Source organism: Dreissena polymorpha, chromosome 11, assembly GCF_020536995.1.
Source record: "Dreissena polymorpha isolate Duluth1 chromosome 11, UMN_Dpol_1.0, whole genome shotgun sequence".
In the NCBI taxonomy this organism is placed as follows: Eukaryota; Metazoa; Mollusca; class Bivalvia; order Myida; family Dreissenidae; genus Dreissena; species Dreissena polymorpha.
This window is the reverse complement of record NC_068365.1, coordinates 80,097,090-80,117,774: the sequence shown is the minus strand read 5'-3', so window position 1 is coordinate 80,117,774 and position 20,685 is coordinate 80,097,090. Positions and strand designations below refer to the sequence as shown.

The 20,685-nt window shown below is 31.8% G+C and overlaps 2 protein-coding genes across 2 annotated transcripts in view; one reads left to right on the top strand and one right to left on the bottom strand.

Moving 5' to 3' along the window:
• Nucleotides 1-20,685, bottom strand: part of LOC127850412 (uncharacterized) — a 118,197-nt gene that overhangs the window by 42,880 nt on the left and 54,632 nt on the right. The window lies entirely within an intron of this gene.
• Nucleotides 6,754-10,141, top strand: LOC127850413 (uncharacterized). Its single transcript, XM_052383440.1, has 4 exons — nucleotides 6,754-6,979; nucleotides 8,346-8,516; nucleotides 9,282-9,417; nucleotides 9,994-10,141. Exons 1-4 carry the CDS (start codon nucleotides 6,853-6,855, stop codon nucleotides 10,046-10,048), a joined length of 489 nt encoding a protein of 162 aa, XP_052239400.1. The 5' UTR covers nucleotides 6,754-6,852; the 3' UTR covers nucleotides 10,049-10,141.

Here is a 20,685-nt window from a genome sequence, read left to right as displayed (position 1 = left end):
GTTTATACTCAAATACAAATCACTTACGGACCGGACTCACAACTAAATGTTAGTATATGGGAATAAAACGCAAATTATAAACGTGGACGTATTGGTTTTTACTACAATACTTCATTGCAATTAAATAATGTATGTTCAGTTGCAGATCGGGGGTCTGATCACAACACCATAGAGTCAAATATTAACGTATACGTCTTTATGTGTAGACAGTTTATACCAAATGTAAACTCATGTTTTATATTTCATCATTTAAATTTCAATTATACGTTAGTTGCTGCAAACAATCGCAGGTGACGTTGAGGGTTTAATCTTTTTCATATAATTTCTGATTCAAAAACGCAAAGGAAAATAGGTTAACACATCATTTAATATATCTACGGATATTTTATGAAACTATTGCTATGGACTGAGGGCTGTAGATCTACATAATAGTACGAAAAGTCCCGGGATACATTCCATAATTTTCCATGTGTTCCATTTAGAAATTACATTTTAGTTCACAAGTAATATCCTGACCGGTGTTAATCTATTAAAGACTCTTTTCTTAAAACATATATACCTTGTTCGTTTGTCAAACAAATCAGTATATTTGTCTCTACGGCAGCTCGAAACGCTAAGTGTGTTAAATGATAGAACAACACGAATGTGCGTATCGTTATTTTTGCACATGCACATCAGTCCATTCACACTTAAGGATGTTCATTATAAAGAATGGTTATTGCAAAGTTTTTTTTTGGTAATCGATCCTTATCAATCCTTTCTGATGACATTAATACTCTGACATAAACAGTTCATGAAGTAGTTAATGTAAGCCTTTATAAGAACTAGTTCTGTACATGTCCAGTATTAGTAATGAACAAGATTGAGTGCAATACATGTAATGCATCTTTTAATACCAGATACTGAGACGTTGTTTTCTTGGAAAATATTTAGTAATTAATCATTCTTCAATTGGTGGTTCTATTACCCGAAGTATTTCCTACAAAACTAACTCATCGGATTTATATGGACTAAATGCATGCAAAAGTGGCATAAAATAAGGGACAGCCCGAAACACATTACTTGAACAATATTTCTGTTTTAATAAATAGAGAACTTTCATTCCTCACACACAGTTTCAAATTAACAATTCGGAGTAAAATAAAACAATAGATAACTAAAATCAATTCCTATTGTTATAAGAAGGACCAACAGAAACAGATATATGTCTAGTTCCTTTTAAGGAGTACACATAGTTGTTTGAACTTACTTTACCGACTTTTATTATGCATATTGATAAATGTACTTTACGTTTTGTTTGGTTGTCCAGGTTGAGCGTTCGATCATGTTTTCTATAGTATAATCACCATACTAATGTACTACATTTTGAAGAATAAAATAAATCGCGAAGCACTTACGTACATTTCTGTCATTGAATATCCTTATTTAACTGGGTTATTACTTGAATATTGAAAGAAAATGTAACCAAGTAAAGTTTGGCTAAGCTTACTGCATTTTCATTAAGATTATGGTTAATCACCTGTATGTCTTGTCTTATTAATGTTCTAGAAAATCACAAAGCTCTAAATATTGAACTGTACACATCATATTTCTTTCCTTTTGACACGTGATAAAATTTAACACACACTTATAGTTCAGATAATATTTAATACGTAAAACAACCTTTCCCTCGCACATGAAAAAACTGAATTTAAGACAATTTAGAATATCCGTATTATAAAGAAAATAAGACAAACATATACATATTTACACTAACGTTTCATATAGTCAGTTCTGCATACCTACTTACTGTGCCAGCAATTGTAAAAAGTAACAACTCGAATACACTTTTAAATCTGAATTATTTGTAATTTTTATCAATCTGAATTCGTGTGTATGCAATGCATAAATACTTGCACAAAAAACCATTTATACTACCATGATATTATATTTCTTTCAATTATTAATGTACAAACGACGTGTCTGCAGTTGACCGTGTTTGAATGTTGAACGAGCAAATGATCTATAATTTACGAAAGAAAAAACAACAAATCGAGAGAAGCGTGACTTCAACCAGAATTTAATAAATCGCATGTGAACTAATGATACTAGTGCCAATGCAAAAAGTTTTCTTAACAAAACCATTTAGTTCAAGTGTTAAACATTTTTAAAGTTATTAGTTATTATTTTGTTATTTGTGAAATTAATGCCGTCTACAGAAAAAATCTAAAAAATGAAAAACATGATCATTTGATTACTAAGAATGCGTGTTTGTAATTGTGATATAACACGTATGTCTCATAGATACGTAGGCGTATAATTTGCACTGACTTTTCAATGCAATTCATTTTTCTCAGAAATTTTAAATACACATAATATAGTTAACTAGTACTATTTATGTTATATCAGTTATATTCATTGACAGAAAACGAATATTAATTTCCATTTGAAATGCAAACATATCGTACTTATGTGCGTACAAAGATGTTCCCACGTCATGCTTAATGCACGGTTTCATGTACAATTGTGCCATGCAGTTTTACATTCCAAAACCAAAAACTGAGTCGTGTGGTTTTTAGGAGAAGATTGTTAAAATTATTTAATGTTAGTCTTCGGAAAACATGTGACACCAGGAGTGTGGTTGAAATTCGATTGGTATGGCTTAAGACGACTATAATATCATGTTACATACCACATATTAAAACCTGACCGATACAATTTGAACAACTTTGAATAAAAAAGGGTCAACTAAGGATTATTGGATAGTTGTTTGAAAGTTTATTTTTAACTCGGCACAGCTTGTTAGGGGGAGGTGTCGTTTTAATTATTTATTTTTGCAATTCGCACGACCCACAACAGACGAGCAACGACGCAAAGCGGACAAATACTAACTCTGCAGATTGCACATGTAAGCTTACAATTTGCTCGAAGCGCGATAATCCATGGTCACTGGTATCACATTTAACGAAAAGAAGAAATATTTCTGCCTTAAGTTGCAGATTTGATAATTATTTGATCGCCAGATAATATTTTAATAAAATGTACAGTTTTCGATTGGTATTAAATCTAATAGAATGACCTAACGTTATCAGATTATTATCGTCGACGACAATTCCGTCAAATAAAAATCAACCTGCAAGTTGAAGAGTAATCGAATGTATCCGTATCAACCAGTAATATATAAACATGGTACATAAGCAATGCGATTTCCTCTAACATGGATAGGATTTGTTTACGTTCTAACTCAGTTTAATGTGTAATTGTAATTTTGAGAATTGTTGTTTTTAGTTGTGAGCGTTAACAACTAATGTTACAGAGCAAGTTTGGCAAGTCAGTATGCGCTTAGCTACGCTAGGAACGATAACCACTGCATGTTGCACTACCTGCAGTAAAAGTATGCAAACGACGAATGCTAGGAGCGTATGCTTTACTACGCAAGGAACGATAACCAACGCTTCTGCCTGTTTATAGTGCACCACTGGTACACTGCAGTGTTTGTATATGATCAATAGTGTTAAACAGCTTGTAAGACGACATTGGCCAGTCTAGTGTGTATCATTTAAATCTGAAATGTCATCCAAGTAACAAGTTGGATCGCTGCTTTAATCGGTTGACATGCATTTATTTCTGGTATAAATTACTAGTATTGTGTTGAGTGTAGTGGGATGTATAAAATGCTTCATGTAGTTTGGTATATCCCATAAGTCTCATGGGACTAAAACCCCATGTAAGCCAGTATACCAGCTACAAAACATTATACATGTACACCCGGGATAGGTTTAGAAACATTTAAGCAATATTTCTGCTTATATTTATTCCGAACCAAAATATTCATCAATCGTCGTCTTACAATCTACACAGGAATTCAAATATATATTTTTGAATACCTCAAGCATATGATAAAGTGAAAAAGCGTTGCTTACGTTAAAGCAAACTTTTTTAACGAAACAATTGGTGTTATTAATTCATTTGGGTCATTTATATACAAAGAGTTTCTGTTTCTGCCCGAAAAGTTTCATTTCATTATTTAGATTGTCGTCAAGTTAATTTGATTTATATTGTATACACATAAACTAGTAGTCATGTCAATATTTAACACCAATGACTTGCGTTCAATCAATCGTTGATTCCCACGGCTACGGCTATTTATCTTTATATTACGTAGAAACGCATAAGAACAGCTCATTTAGCCACCATTAATACTGACGGATGTTGCCTTTTTCTAAGGCCGGATTTATCTATCAATTAATTCAAGACCATCGCCTAAAAATTCAGTCGTGAAATGAACAGTGTAGTCTTGTGTCATGTTTATTGCATTTAATTACTTATGTCAATATTCAAACATTAAAATGTAGAATGTTTTCTTAAATTATGGCAATCAAATGTCCCCACTTGAAATTCAATACTCACATTAGTCTGCAAACTATTCAAAAATTGATTTTCGTTGGCCAAGTATAACGGATAAACATGTGTTAACGGTATAATTAAATGTAATGAATGGTTTGATGTGCTATTTTGCATTGTTGGTGGTAAAATAACCCGCATTTAAAAAGCAAATCCACGTTAAATATGCATTAAAACCTGATAAAAGTGTCACACGCTCCCACAAATCACTACTCTTGATCGCTGACATTTTATTATCAATCGATTGCATTTCAGATCCTTCCCTTAAATATCTGCCTTATGTATTTGCGTTGATAATTTGCTTTCACGAGCAATAGTTTATAGTCAAAATAAACGAAAAGATGCAAATTAATACCATGGTAGTTTTAAGTCCTTTCCCGCACACTAGACTTAATAGTAAAACATATTACCGAATGTTTCAAAACAATGCACAGATTATTTTATTTTTCATTTCACGAAATTGATGAATTCAGAAAAAGAATATGTACGTAATACACGAATTGAATGTAAGATGTATTTTACTACCTTTTTTCAGCAGTGAAATTTAACATAGATCATTTAAATGATGCAACTTACCTCGATATAAATTTGCGTGTTAGTTACCAATTCCAAACATGAATATTTATGTTTTATAATAAGGAATAAATGATGATATATAAGAGGAATCGCAAACAAAAAATAATCAGCTAATATCAATGAAAAATCCGCGCAGAAAGCTTAATTATACCGTGTCACGGCTCTTAGCGGTTATTTTCTTTGAGAAACTGCCGTTGAATTATTTTAAATCAACGATTTAACACAAGAACATTTAGTCAGTAGAAACGCAAAATGAAAGTGTGTTTGATATTCATATATATGCTTACAAGCTACACACAATAAATAAAATCAAAATCACTAATAGATGCGTTTTAAATCGTACATGTTACACACTGATTATTAATAACTAAGTAACTATACGCACCCGGTTGCACGTTTCCTAATATGAAAAGTGACAGCAGCAAGCGTTTCAAGACCCTGTTCCTAACGCAGAAATAACCCATCTTATATGTTCGAAAAAACAAAATATATTAACAATACACTCGTGTTGGGTAATCCAAGAATGCACTGAATAAAATACACTCAGTGTTTGATATGCCGCTGTGTTTCAATGTACGTGAAATCACTTCACCAATACCCTATATATTCATCTAAATATGTGTTTATATAGCAGCGCTGCTAAATTAAGTTTCACTTAAACAGCACGCAATAACATTAACAAAAACGTTATTAACATGTGAGAATCCAAAATAAACCGCTTATTATCATGAATTCAAAATTTCACAATAATTCGCATTATCTATTAAGCCGCTGATTCTTACAAGCAGAACAATTCTCATTTAAGACTCTCTTGTGGTTAAATGCGCTCTGTTTAACCAATTGAACAATTGCACGGTATGCTATGCTATGCTATAAATATAATTTATAAGTGATTCATTTTACATATTGTTTAATTGTTTTAGCCATAGACTCTTATCAATGAACCGCTTTTCCTTTGGTGGGAAACGAGTTTATTATATATTCTGGTTGGTAATCATATTTCATTGTGTTATAACATTCGTATAATATTACAAGATTTTGCATATATAAACGCTTTGGTTAGGGCGTTTGTATAAAATAATCTATATGTATGAAAAAGCAAAATTTCTGTGTTTGTTAAACATTTATTTAAAACGTGGTCCGATTTCATAATACAAATTGCTGTGCATTCATCGTTTGCCTCATCGTTTGTATCAATTCATTAATGTTTATTGAATGGGAAATAACCGTTTAAATGACGAATAGTCAGGTAATCTTTGTGTTTCTGCTGTTTGAAACGATCGGAAAATGAAGCTTTATTGGACACTACGGTGTCCGACCAAAATGTTTTCCGTGAGTGTCAATTTCCGAGGGCTGGTATCGAAATACTGCTGGATCAATGGTACTGGGCCCGTATTCACCAACCACCTAAGTATAATTTATATATAAGCTAAAATTTCCTTAATTATCTAAGAATTTACCTAAGGCAAAAATTTCCTTAACTTTCTTACTAAGTAAGTCCCTTAGGTAGAACCTAAGGTAAGATTTGTCCTTAAATACTTAGGAAAAATAAATGCGTTTTCGTTTAAAAATAATTCTATAACTGGAATCGTCAAGCCAAAAATATTACTATATTTAGAACATGACGTTGAAAAGTGCTTGCAAAATGGCGGAATGTTATTAGCGCACAAATGTGTTGATAAGAAAAATCTTAATATTACGTGTAGATGATGAATAAATAATATAAAAAGTGCATAATGTAAGAGGTTTACGCTTCCGGCATCTGTCGAAACAGCTGTCACAAAATATCTGTATCGATTTTATGCTGTTGTCGTCAATCTCTTAATCAACAACAAACATGTACACAAATTTGGAAAAAACACGGAAGTGAATGCAGACGATAGTTGGAAAAAAATGGCGAAACAACGAGCGCCCAACTTTACATTACAAGAAAACACCCTCCTCGCTCATTTGATGGGTGAAGAGTACATGAACTTCGGTATGTCCAGGCATAAACTGGACAGACATAGGTTTACCAGCCGTAAGTGTTATTATAATTTTTTATCGTACCGGTATATTAATTACTTTCGATAAGTTTATTCCTTAACATCCAAACACTTTAATTGCAGATATTTTTTATGACTGCCTTTTAAAGTATGAACATAATTAAGTATTTTATGGCAGCGATTATTCCCCTGCTTTATAATGTACCCGTAAAAGGTACTTTCCCAAATGAAGAAAAACTACAATTGCTGTCTGAAAATTTCCCAAAAGAAAGGCAAATGCCATCAATTTTGTTCCATAAAAGAGCATTATCTGCAAGTTAACAAATAAAATTATTACTTTGTTTTTGATACCATTGAGCAATTAAAAAACCCTATCATTCCCAATTGGAAGATTTCATGAAGCGAAATTTCCCAATTTCAGGATTTTTCGCACTAATTTCTCCAAATGGGTAAGGTACTTTTCCTAATTGGGGAAGACAAATGGTTGTATTGACGTTTATGTATTAACTATTAAGCCATTGTTGTTATTCAATTTATGAAAGTTCATTAATATTATCAATGTCTAATTGCATTTGATACAATTGTTTTTATATCATTGAGTGCACAATAACTAACAATTAGAATGTTTGCTTGCAATGCGTTTCACAAAATAAAGTATATTACCCTGTATCTAATTTGATTTTTATACCCCAGGATTGAATGATCGGGGGTATATTGTTTTTTCAAAATGTTTGCCTGTCTATCTGTCATTCTGTCCCACAACTTTAACCTTGGTCATAACTTTTGCGATATTGACAATAGCAACTTGATATCTCATGTATATCTCGAGAAGCTGTACATTTTGAGTAGTGAAAGGTCAATGTAATCACATAATGTCTAAGGTCACATTTACGGCTTTAAGTGGCGCAGTATGTGGCATTGTGTTTCACAACAACAGCAATTGTTTTTTATTGTGTTGACACAATATGTTGTTATGTATCCCATATTAAAGGCAATACTTAAATTAAATTTAAATAGTTTTTTGATGATATTATTGATTAGGATAAGCATCTTATCAAAGTGGATATAATACTGGAAAAAAGAATGAAATATATCCTCAAATTAAACATAAAAAACACAGTATAAAGTGAACATTAACCCTTTGCATGCTGGGAAATTTGTCGTCTGCTAAATTTCAAAAATTAGCATTTTCTTCGATTTTTTTCAAAGAATACTATCAGAATAGCAAACAGTTTGGATCCTGATGAGACGCCACGTTCTGTGGCGTCTCATCTGGATCCAAACTGGTTGCACGGGCCTTCAAAATTCGGTTCCCGCACTGAGAGGGTTAACATGACATTGAAATCAGAGAAAGCCCACTACAAAGTATATATTTTAAGTTCTGTGTTGTCTTTTATTCAGAAATTTCTAGCTCTGTAAAAAAGGAAATGTGGTCAAATGTGGAGACTACATTTAACGCCAATAGTACAGGGCCCCACAGAAAAGGGAGTGACCTCGAGAAAAAATGGGAGAACCTCACATCTACACAAAGAGGCATCTACCAGGATCATCAGCGTATGCTGACATTGACTGGTATGAAACTTTAACTAGGGCTGTTTTCTTTTACCAAGTATAAAAGGAACAACTTTATTTATTGTTGTGGAAGTTGATGTATTTGTTAAATAATTTATATAAAACAACATTACAAGCATAACATGGAAACTATACAATTTGCAAGGACCATATTAACCCATTTATGCCTAGCGTCTAGAAAAAAGGCCTTGGCAAACAGCGTAGACCCAGATGAGACACCGCATGATGTGGCGTCTCATCAGGGTCTGGGCTGTTTGCTTAAATAAATTAATGTAAGAAATATTTTAAATATAGAAATAAATATACTAGACATCCCTAATTTTGGAAATAAATTGATCCAATTTAGAAGGATGGGAGACTCCACTAGGCGTAAACGGGTTAATTTGTCAGAATCATTCAGCAATGTTCAAAGTAATATTATTCAACATAAACTTGTTTAATTATTTGAATATTAACTTCTATAAACATAACTTATTAATGCAGTTTGTCAAAACAATATTTTTTGTAAAATGGCAATAAATAATATTATATAGTCATTTCTTTGTGACCATAATTGAAAAAAAAAGCTTACTAGAACTGTTAAATTTTAATTATAATAACAATCAACTTATTTTGCTGTTTATTTTTGTTATTGGATCACAGGCTATATTAAACGTTCTCTCCTGATGGTGCACCTGTCAAAGTATCACTTAGTACTGTTTATGTTTTGCTTTTTATTATGTTTTGTTGAGTGCATATTATTGTATAATACTCAAAATATTACAGGCAGTCCTCCGTTTAATTCAAAATGCACAATCCTCACTGAGGCTGTGATGAACGTAATTGGAAAAGAGGGAGTTGACATAATGGGTATTGGACCCAGCAGCCTAGACACCTCTATTTTGCAATTGACTGATATGTGGTAATTTGTTTAAAGTAACATTAAAATGCATACAAAAATTAGAACATTTACTCTTACAATTAGTTCTTTCAGTGACGTATTGACATATTGTAAATGTAGCATACCATAATTGAATTGCTTTGATGTTAGCCTTAAAATAATGCTATAATAATTTTGTGTAAATAAAGTATATAAATGATATTTGCTTAATATAAATACAAGTGTTAATAACAAAATTAGTAATGTTGTCTTGTGTTTGAACAATTTATTTGTTTTGTTTTTAAATTCATTTATTTAAAATAAATAAATCATGACAGCGACTCTTTCAACATATATGCATAACCACAAATGATGTAATTACTTAATAAATGGAACTATTAAGACAACCAATACACTTCAATTTATAAATAAGAGTATCTCTTATCTAAACATGTCAACAGGTAAAGTAATGAACGTGCATGTTAAACACAATATTTTGACAATTCATATACAAGTAACAATTGCATAAATAAACAATTAAAATGTAACAACAAATTTGAATTATTGAAACAAATGATGTTGATTTAAAAAAAAAACATATTGTCAATATGCTTACAGTGATGATGACCAGCAAGATGCTGAAATCAACATGACCATGTGTACTTCAAGGTAATCATTAAAATACACAATTGATGATAGCTTGAACTTATAACACAATTAATCAAAATATATGTTTGTCAGAAACACAATGCCCCCATGATTTACCATGCATGTGTATCTCATGGAGCTGCTCATTTTGAATGGTGAAAAGTCAATATTCAAATAATTAAACAAGTTTATGTTGAATTATATTACTTTGAACATTGCTGAATGATTCTGACAAATTAATATGGTCCTTGCAAGGATCACCACTCAAAATGCGCAGCTCCATGAGATACACATGCATGATAAATATCAAGCTGCTATGTTCAATATTGCAAAAGTTATCAAATTTTACCCAAGGTTAAAGTTTTGGGACAGAATGACAGACAGACAGGACAAAAACAATATACATTGTATCCCCGATCTATCGATCCGGGGCCATACAAAATGAAATAATGCACCAATGATTTTTGTACATGTTTCAAAGTGAAATTACATTTTGAATAGGTCTATAATTGATATTTAATATTATTTAATTTTAGTGCTGCGATGTCAAAATCAGTTTCCTTTAATCCGAAAAGAAGGTGAGGCATTAATTATGAAAACATTATTATTGCAATTAACTTACATGCAATTTCATAAACAGAAATTTTATATATATATATATATATATATATATATATATATATATATATATATATATATATATATATATATATATATATATATATATATATATATATACATGCACATGCATATCATTTGCAAAAAAAACACTGGCCATCAGACGAAGGCATTATTTACATGTTAATATAATACCAACATATCTTGAATATCAAAAATTGTAATGGTAAATACATCTGACTTTAGACATGATGCACTTATTCCAGATATACACCATCGATGGCTGAGAATGGCTATAGAAGCTGATAAATTATTTTATTAGCTTTCGAAAACAACCGGTGTGTAGTTGATTCGTTAAAAATTGTTCGAGTTACATGGTTTACAGTAAAGATGGTGTAGTGTTTCGGCAAATGAAGTTGCACTCCTTGTTTCTTTTATAGCATATATATGGAAAACAAATACTATTGGCTTCCCTCCTGTTGTTTGCCTCACTTAAAATTAAGTCAAAATATGTTCCCAGTGCCCATGAATTCCGATCAGAATTTTTTACGTAAAATGGTGTTTTAATAAGTCTGCTTCATTTGAAAAACAAATTCTCATAACAACATATTGCTTCCTTAAAGTGATATTATGGGCATCTAACAGTTTATAGGTTTCTATGGCAACCGTTGTTTATTTTTTGGTGTTTTCATTTCATATACACTTATATTTGTTAATGCAGCATCAAACACTAAAACAATATCCCGGAAAGAATGCATTTGAATATCAACCGTACTTTCGTTTGACAATTGATCATGCATTTACAATGTGATACTAAATTTAGTTTTAGTGCAGATTCGTTCATACGACACAAAGACACACTTTTGTTTTACGGATCATTTCGGCTTACAGGACTCAATAGTCATGTAAAATATCGAATATAAATTGTTAATTGGTCAGTAAACACATTTTAACTAAATCTTTTGACCTGTTAATTCTTTTCAGCCCAATTCAACAGTGAACAATGCCCATAATATCACTTTAAGCCAATTGAAATATTCATCACACGACTGTTCACATTTAATTTCTACGGCAACCCCCTTTGCACTTATATGCAATTATAAATGGATTTGGTAATTCGCAGTACAGATTGCATAGCACTTTCAAATGATCTGAAATATCCACAAATAATGACTTTTGTCCTTAAACCCATTCTTTGAATGATAAATCTTCAATTATTTAATGCACCGTTTGTTGCCTCAACGACGCGGAAAATTGTTGTTTGTTGTGCTATTTTTCGAATGAGTAAGTTTACCCTATTTCAAATACATTTAAGGCTTGTCTGGCTGGATTACGCTTGAGACCACTTTAACAGAATCCTTTGGGAATTCTTTGTACTGTGAAAACCTATTATGTTCCATCTGACATCTACATATGCCCATACATGCCTTTAGCAGTCATACACTCGTCAGTAGCTGTAATACTTAAACGAATACGAGGGTCATCTGCTGGCTGAAAGATGAAAACTATTGTTCAATCGTATTCTTAAATCAATATCTGTCCATGCAACAGCAGTTTCGTTAATGAAATTTTGAAAACAAAAAACGACAGGCGCCTATGCTCTAGAATGCTTATATATGCAATCGTTTGGCATTTACTATGAAAGACAATGCAAACTGTAGTAAAAATTAATGAATAACCATGTAACACATATTATTCTTATATTGTGTGACGGTGAAAAAAACAACAGAGCTTAAGATATGTTTTATGCAATCGCTTAAACATAATCGAGTCATTATCATAAGGTGATTCCAGTATATTTGTTACACTATGTTTTGAATATAATCTATATAACTCATGGGAAAACGTTATAATATAATATAATTTTAAAGTTCATCTTTTTACTTCACAAATAAAACTTCAGAATTTAATATATTCATGTTTATTAATCGAATTATAATAAACATTTTACAAGCATCACGTTGGAAAGAAAACCGAAACTTTTAACGCACCATCGTGTGATATTAATTGGAAATTCCTCAAGAAATGGTATACATTCACGAGAACACAACAACATACAGAACACTGAGGGAACGTTTACATGTTTCTTTAAAAGGGTAAACGCATAACATTTGTAATAAAATACCATCCTCCATCATTTCGTTAATATAACACGAGTGCAAATACCATTTTCGTTAACACATACAAGTACAAGCATAGCATTGAAAACATATAGGTTAATGTTGTATATTATGATTTAATTTTCTTTGTAAATGAATGGGTGCACTTCAAATAGTTTATCAACAGCGTACGTTGCTTGCATATTAGATAACTCTGGTGACAAAATGCAATTTAAAGTTATTGAATACGCATCAACCACTGTTCTACATTGTATAATGTATCTGTTTTAAAAAAAATATCCATATTTTATAGCATAATTTTATTTCAACAAGCAATAACTTAAGCGATCATTAAAGACGGCTAACTTATTTTGGGTTTGTGAACTTGTTTTAACATCAATAAATGAATGAGAGAAGTTTAATTATAGCTGTAAACTCTGAATTCTCACACAAAGAGGACTTCTTCCTCTGCAACCAGCGAATCATTTCAGGGACAAACCTAAGACTGGCGAGTGGAGCTCGAGACTAAAATCTATTGAACATTCTCTGCAAAATACAAGAAAAAAAAGCAACACCACTAAATGGTCTCCGTTATTAAGCAAGTGTTCCTGAATAACACAAATTTAGTACTCTATTTTACAGACAAGTACGGAAGTCTTCGTACGTAAATGGTGATGTACGCCCATGTAAATAAAAAAAATCAAAGGGTGAATTTAAGCACTGTTTTTACGCACTACAAAATTCCTATACTATACCTATGTGGTATCCATTCGAGGTCACAGTACAGAGACGCCTATCATAAGCTACCAAAAGGAAAACGTGTTGTAAATAAGATTGATAATTAAGCTGATAGAAGCGATAACGAAATCGTGAGCTGTTTGAATCCCCTCAGAAATCCTCCAAGAAATTCTTCAAGTTGGGCTTTTACATAAGCTATGCAACAAAAATGGTTTATTAAATGCAACTTTGGTTATATCGTCCCATGTTATCAGTCAGTTTTCATCACAACTTGCAAAATCGTGTAACAATTTATAGGCAAAATAATGTCCATGTTTTCGGTTTAAAACGTGATTTAAAACAAACAAAATAAGGATAAAACAATCTTACTGCATTTACTTTTACACCCATTCGGGCATAAACACACATTATTAAAAAGTGATTCATTTCATAATAAAAGTTTATAAAAAAAACTTATTAAGCCATAAGTCTATCGGTGACATTTGTAGATATATTAACTAATTAGTGACGATATATTGTTCTTATATCCATTGTAATTTCCAAATGTAATAATGTAGGCATTAACAAAATATCATTTATAAAATGATCAACAATAACTCAACTAAGTTTAACTGTCATAATAAAACCATTTTTTAGTTTGGAAGGTTTCATTAAGAATATTTTATTTTATGCTTTCCGGTGGTTTATAGAGAAATATCAGTGAATTAAAACTGATAATTTCACTGTTTCAAACAATGAAAATTATCAGTGAAAATTATCGATAATTTTCACTGTTTATGTTAAATGACGTCATTTTTTTGACGAAATGACGTCATGTTCCCAACGAAATTCTTTAGTTAAACTCTTTAACAATGTATATAAACTGTGAAATAAAGCATAAAATAAAAAGAAAATTTGTTGGATTCGAGGGATTATCGATTTTAATTCACTCGTGATCATAGAAAATATATATTTTCACTCGTGGCTGCGCCACTCGTGAAAATATTATTTTCTATGATCACTCGTGAATTAAAATTGATAATCCACCGAATCCAACAAATATCCTCTATGTCACGGCCTTTTTATATTTTCCACACATCGGTGTTGTATATAAGATGATCCAAACGACGAAAACGACGGAATACCACCTGCCATGCTAATATTTAGTCACATGTTGTGAAAAGGGAATGATTAAACGTGGAGTTGGTTTGTTGAGTTCTAGTTCATACAGCATTTATATTCCCCACATGTGCTGACGACACGTATGCACCCAAACACGCGAATTACTTTTCCTTTCAACTTTGAAATGCGTGACTAATGAGATGAATAGTAATGTTTCACAAACCTATCCAACCAGGTGAAACATGTGCTGTTCAATATATGGAGCAGTTGTTTCCTCAACACAGTAACACTTACTATATGATTTGAGTTGTGCCTCTCCGTTCAGGAATGAACATTGGTACGCCTAATTCAAACCATGCACTGTTGCGGCGATTGCTTTTCGAATCGCAAGCGGGTATTCTTGTGCGTTAACGTAATAGCACAGCCTCATTCCTAGTATCGCATAAAACTCGTCGAATTTATCAATTGTGCAAAAGCAAGATCTGTACCAGTGGGTATTAGTTTTGGTTCGCCCAACTAAAACTAAAGATTCAAATTCAGTAACTTATTTATTTCATGCTTTAAAAATGATCGTCTTAAAATTAAGACCATGTAGATGTGTTTGTTCTTAACATGAGTGTAAGCACATGTTTTCAGAAATAATATAAACAAATAAAGAATATGTATTGTTCTTAACTCCTAATCAAGGCATTGGTTAATTGAAGAAAGCCACTATGAGGGCCTTTGAGTATGACGCCACATGTCATAGCTTTAAAAACATGTTAAGACCAACAAATAATTTATAATATTACAAATTGATTAAAGAGAAATCCAAACTTGTCAATCTTAAAAACTAATTTTAATTCGATACATTTGTGTGCACATCCAAAAATATTAATAAGGGACGCTTTATTACAACAACATACTTCAGCCATCAATAGTTGATAAAACGGTTAAATTTTATCATGGTTACACGTGTCTTAATTATTTTTTGTTTGTTCCATGTTTTCTGATAAAGAAGCAACTTGTTAGGGCGCAAACAACACTTATACTTATATTTAATAACATGTGATATTACCATTTTCAATATTTTTAATTTTTAATGATTAAAGCATACAATACACATCTTATAATAATGTACGTATTGGAATGAAATTATCTAATTCATGTTTAGCGCGCAAATCCACCAATTTCTGACACACTTTATATTTGTATAAATTACGTGAACAAAATAAGATTTATCGGTTGAACGAATTACCTTGTTCGACCAAGTAACGTACCTTAATATACAGCATTGTTTGGCCTTATTACACGATGCCCTTCCTATAAAAATAGTTATACCGCATCGGCGTTTTATGTTCGTTATGCATGCCATTGGGTTTTAATGAGCGAGAAAGACAGAAATAAATTACGAGAATGATATTGCAACAAGTAGGAACTTAAAAACGTAACCCACAGTTCCTGAACTAAGCTGATCATGTGCGGGAGAGTCGAACGAAATGTGCTGCATGCATTCGTTATACTTGTTTGTAAGAGCATAAACAGAGTTGAAACAATGTGTCCAAAAAGTTAAGTTATTTTTTCAAACTGAACAATGTAAATATGTTAAGAGATATATATTAACATGTTTAAGATACACAGAGTGAACTAATTAATAAATTCGTTGTTAAGTTTTTAAAAAGGACGGTTTCATTTTTTAAAAACAAAGACATGCAAACGCTTCATTAGACAAGTATCGTTCATAAATACAATAACATAATACATGCAACACCAACGTCATACCTATGGTTAAATAATTAGATCAACAAACACTACATTTTTTTTGTACGATGAGATATTGTAAACAAAAATATCTGTTTTAACTCTTATGTGCACTCGATTGCAGGCCTAGGCAGCGTACAGTGCTACATACAGATAATCTGTGGTCCGTTGACCAATACAATAAGAAGTACAAAGCTCATTTTTGCATTATATAATAGATGTGTACAGTTTATAATCTATCAAAAGCATGAACATATACATGTCCATGAATGACTAAATGAAATAAAGATAACAAGCACACATTCAAAACAATTCACTTGAATATTAAAAATAAAAAATATAATACCGAAATATTCGATTATTGTATTGTTTTATTTAATGATTTTTCTTGACGTTTGTTGGAATGATTACTACAGGTAATTTTCTTTAATGTTTGAACATGTTGAAGAACTATAAAAGTAAAACAAATAACGTTTAATGAAACATTTTCGCATTTGGCTTGATAGCATTCTCAGCAGCTGTCCGTTCATATTTATTACTACGTTCAAGAGAGTTTTAAAGAGCTCAATGCACAATACACTTCACATAGCATAAGATAAAAGAAATACTCAAATAATAATTTACAATTGTAAATTTTACGTGCGATGCAAAGCCATTTTATATGCATATCAATACAAAAAAATTGCATTATATGTCAATGCTCCAATCAACAGAATTAAATAAGAATATCTGAACATCAGCATTAAACATGCACAATAAAGATAAAAAATTACATTTAAAATATGAACTCGAATAATGCAAAATGCTGTTAGCGTACACATTAGTTTCATTGGGTCTCTGTTGCTCAGTAAGATTTTACTGTCATTTACAATTTATTAAAGATTGAATCAATGACACTACATATACATTATCTGGAGATAAATTCTTGTTAACATCAAACATCCTTTTTAGCCTATTTTCCAATAACAAATTTGAAACATGCAGGGCCATTTAATTTCTGATTAAATTAAGTAAATAATAATACATATTCATCTTGCATATATTTATTTTTGTAAATGTAATTTTGCACATGAAAATATTAAAATATTTAAAGTCACACGTTATTCGATGGCAATTATTTTAAGCATTTTTCGCCAAAGAACATCAACCTTATTATTACGATAAGAATAAAAAGACAAAAAAAAAACATGAAAAGCGGACAAGAATAATAAAGCTAATTGTCAACGACTTATCGGTTTCGGTCATCGGACAAGAACAGTTCACCAATTACACCGATTATAACAGTGCTTCAATTGTATTAACAAAGCCAAGGCCTACTGCCAATAATGTTAACATTTAAATTTATCTATGCCTTGTTGCCATGTCTTATAAACATTGTAAGAAAATCGTGTAAATACTTGCCGAAGGAATAAACAATTTTCTAAACCAGGAACTTATGGCGATATGACTTGTGATCCTCATTTTATGTTTATGCTCTCTTTCACTTCGTGTTCATATTACAATTGGTTATGCACAGAGTTTTATACTAAAAAACAAATCACTAACGGACCGGACTAACAATTAAATGTTGATATTTGGGAATAGATAGATAGATAGATTTATTTCGGCAAGGAATGCATACATGGGCATTAACAACATGTACAAAATATAAAAATATCACATACATGAAGATAAATATACCATGACATACACACCAACACCAAGGATAACACAAAAATGAGTAAACCCATATTTCCATTGTGGTCCTTTGTGCTGGTGGCAGGACATAGAGTGGCACTTATAAAAATGGAAAATGCATAAATATATGGAAGATAGGATCAATGTTGATAAAAGTTGATGACTAGAAATGATTCCTTAATCCAAAAAACAAAAACAATACACATAAAAAGTTACAGATTTTCTAATAAATGAGTTTTTAAAGACGACTTAAAAACAAACAATTAATCAATATGTGTTATACTGGAGGGTAAATTGTTCCATAATGAGCATCCCGTGTAACAAAAGGACTTTGACCCGAAACCTTTGACTTTTGGGACAGCAAATGCACCTTTTTGAGTTGACCTGGTCCTGTATGAATGAATAGAGGCCTGCGGAATAAAATGTTTTCCCATATAGTCAGGGGCCAAACCATTTTTAATCTTAGACACATGGCCAAGAACCATCTGGTCTACACGTTTATTCACTGGTAGTCAGTTGAGCGATCGAAAGTGTTCTGGCCCAATATGTGCCCTTGCATCAAGACCAATGACAAACCGCAATAACTTAATCTGGGTGTTTTGGGGCTTATTTTGTAACACTTTGGTGAGACTATGGTACCAAATAGAGCAATTATAATCAAAATGACATTGGATCAAAGACATGACAAGGAGTTTCTTCGTTTGCTGGGTGAGATATTGTTTCTTTCTATATAGATATTTTAACCTGGAGTTGGCCTTCTGACTGACTGAACGAGCCATGGTTTCAAAGGAAAAAGTTTAATCCAATGTAGCCCCTAGGTATTTAACTGAAGATGTAGATTCAATAATGGTACCATTACAAGAAATATCGAGAGAAGGGTTTGACCTGATTCTATGCCTAGAACCAAAAATAATAGACTCCGTCTTACCTAAATGCAGAGACAACTTATTATCAACCAACCACTGACTAACCAGATGTAAATCCTCTTTCAATAAAATTTCAATATCAGTTTTACACTTACCAGACAAGAGAATACCTGAGTTATCTGCATATAGGAGGAGCTTATTTTTAACCACAGCAGACATATCATTAACATAGATTAGGAAAAGCAGGGGATCTTGAATTGACCCTTGTGAAACTCCACATGATATTGGGGCTGTACCGGAATGAGTTCCTTAAACATCAATAAGTTGCTGTCTATCTGAAAGGTATGATTTGAACCACCTTAAGATATCATCATCAAGACCTGCTGCACTTAATTTCATGAGAAGTATAGAGTGATTAACAGTGTCGAAGGCCTTTTGGAGGTCTAGAAGAATCATTCCTACGAGATAACCTTTATCCATTTCCAACCTGATATAATCAGTCAGATGTATAAGACAGGTGTCCGTTGAAAAACCACTTCTGAAACCAGACTGAAATTTATACAACAATTTGTAAACCTTGAAGTATGACTCAACCTGGTCATATACAACCTTTTCATATATTTTTGATATAATACTCAAAATAGAGACTGGACCAACAGAGGTTTTATCACTTTTCTTAAAAATAGGAACAACCCTAGCAGACTTGAGATCCTCTGGAACAACACCCTGTATAAGAGATATATTAATAACATGAGTGAAAGGTTGAGAAATTATCAAAGCCCCATCTTTCACAAAACGTGAGGGCATACCGTCTAAACCTGTTGCTTTATTTGAACTAAGCTGGTTTAAATATTTGAGCACTTGGTTCTCAGAAACTAAAGAAAAAGAAAAACTGTTAACAGCTTTAACACCAAGGCTAGCATAAAATTAATGACAAATGATTTTCCAAACTTAAGAACACTAGTTGGTAATTTATCATCAAGCTTGAGGCAATTGTAGTGTAAAAATGGTTAAAAGAATCTGCAATAATTTCCTTATCATAGCATATATTTCCATCAATGTTAAGACAAATATATAAAGAGGAAGATAATCCTTTCTTAGATGATAAACCAAGATTCTTAATGATAGACCAGAGTGACTTAGACTTAAACGCCAATGAAAAACTTGGACGTATTGGTGTTTACTACAATACTTCATTGCAATTAAATAATGTTTGTTTGTGTCCAAAATCATTCAGTTGCAGATCGGGAGTCTGATAATAACACCAAAGAGTCCAAAAATTTAACGTTTACGTTTCTATGTGTATACAGTTTATACCATATGTAAAATCATGTTTTTATATGTCATCATTTAAATGTCAATTATACGTTAGTTGATGTAAATAATCGCACGAGACGTTGTATGTTTATTTCTTTTCATATAATTTCTGTTTCAAGAACGCAAAGGGAAACAGGGGAACACATCATCTAATATATCTACGGATATGTTATGAAACTATTGCTATGTCTAAGGGCAGTAAATCTACATAATAGAACGAAAAGTCCCGGGATAAATACCATAATTTTCCATTTTTTCCGTTTAGTAATAACATAGTAGTTCACAAGAAATATCCTGACCGGTGTTAATCTATAAAAGACTATTTTCTTGAAACAAATATACATTGTTAGTTTGTAAAACAAATCAATCAGTATATTTGTCTCTCCGGCAGCTGGACATGTTGAGTGTGTAAAATAATGGAACAGCACGAATGTGCGTATCGTTATATGTGCACATGCACATAAGTCCATGCACACTTAAGTGTGTTCATTATAAAGAATGGTTTT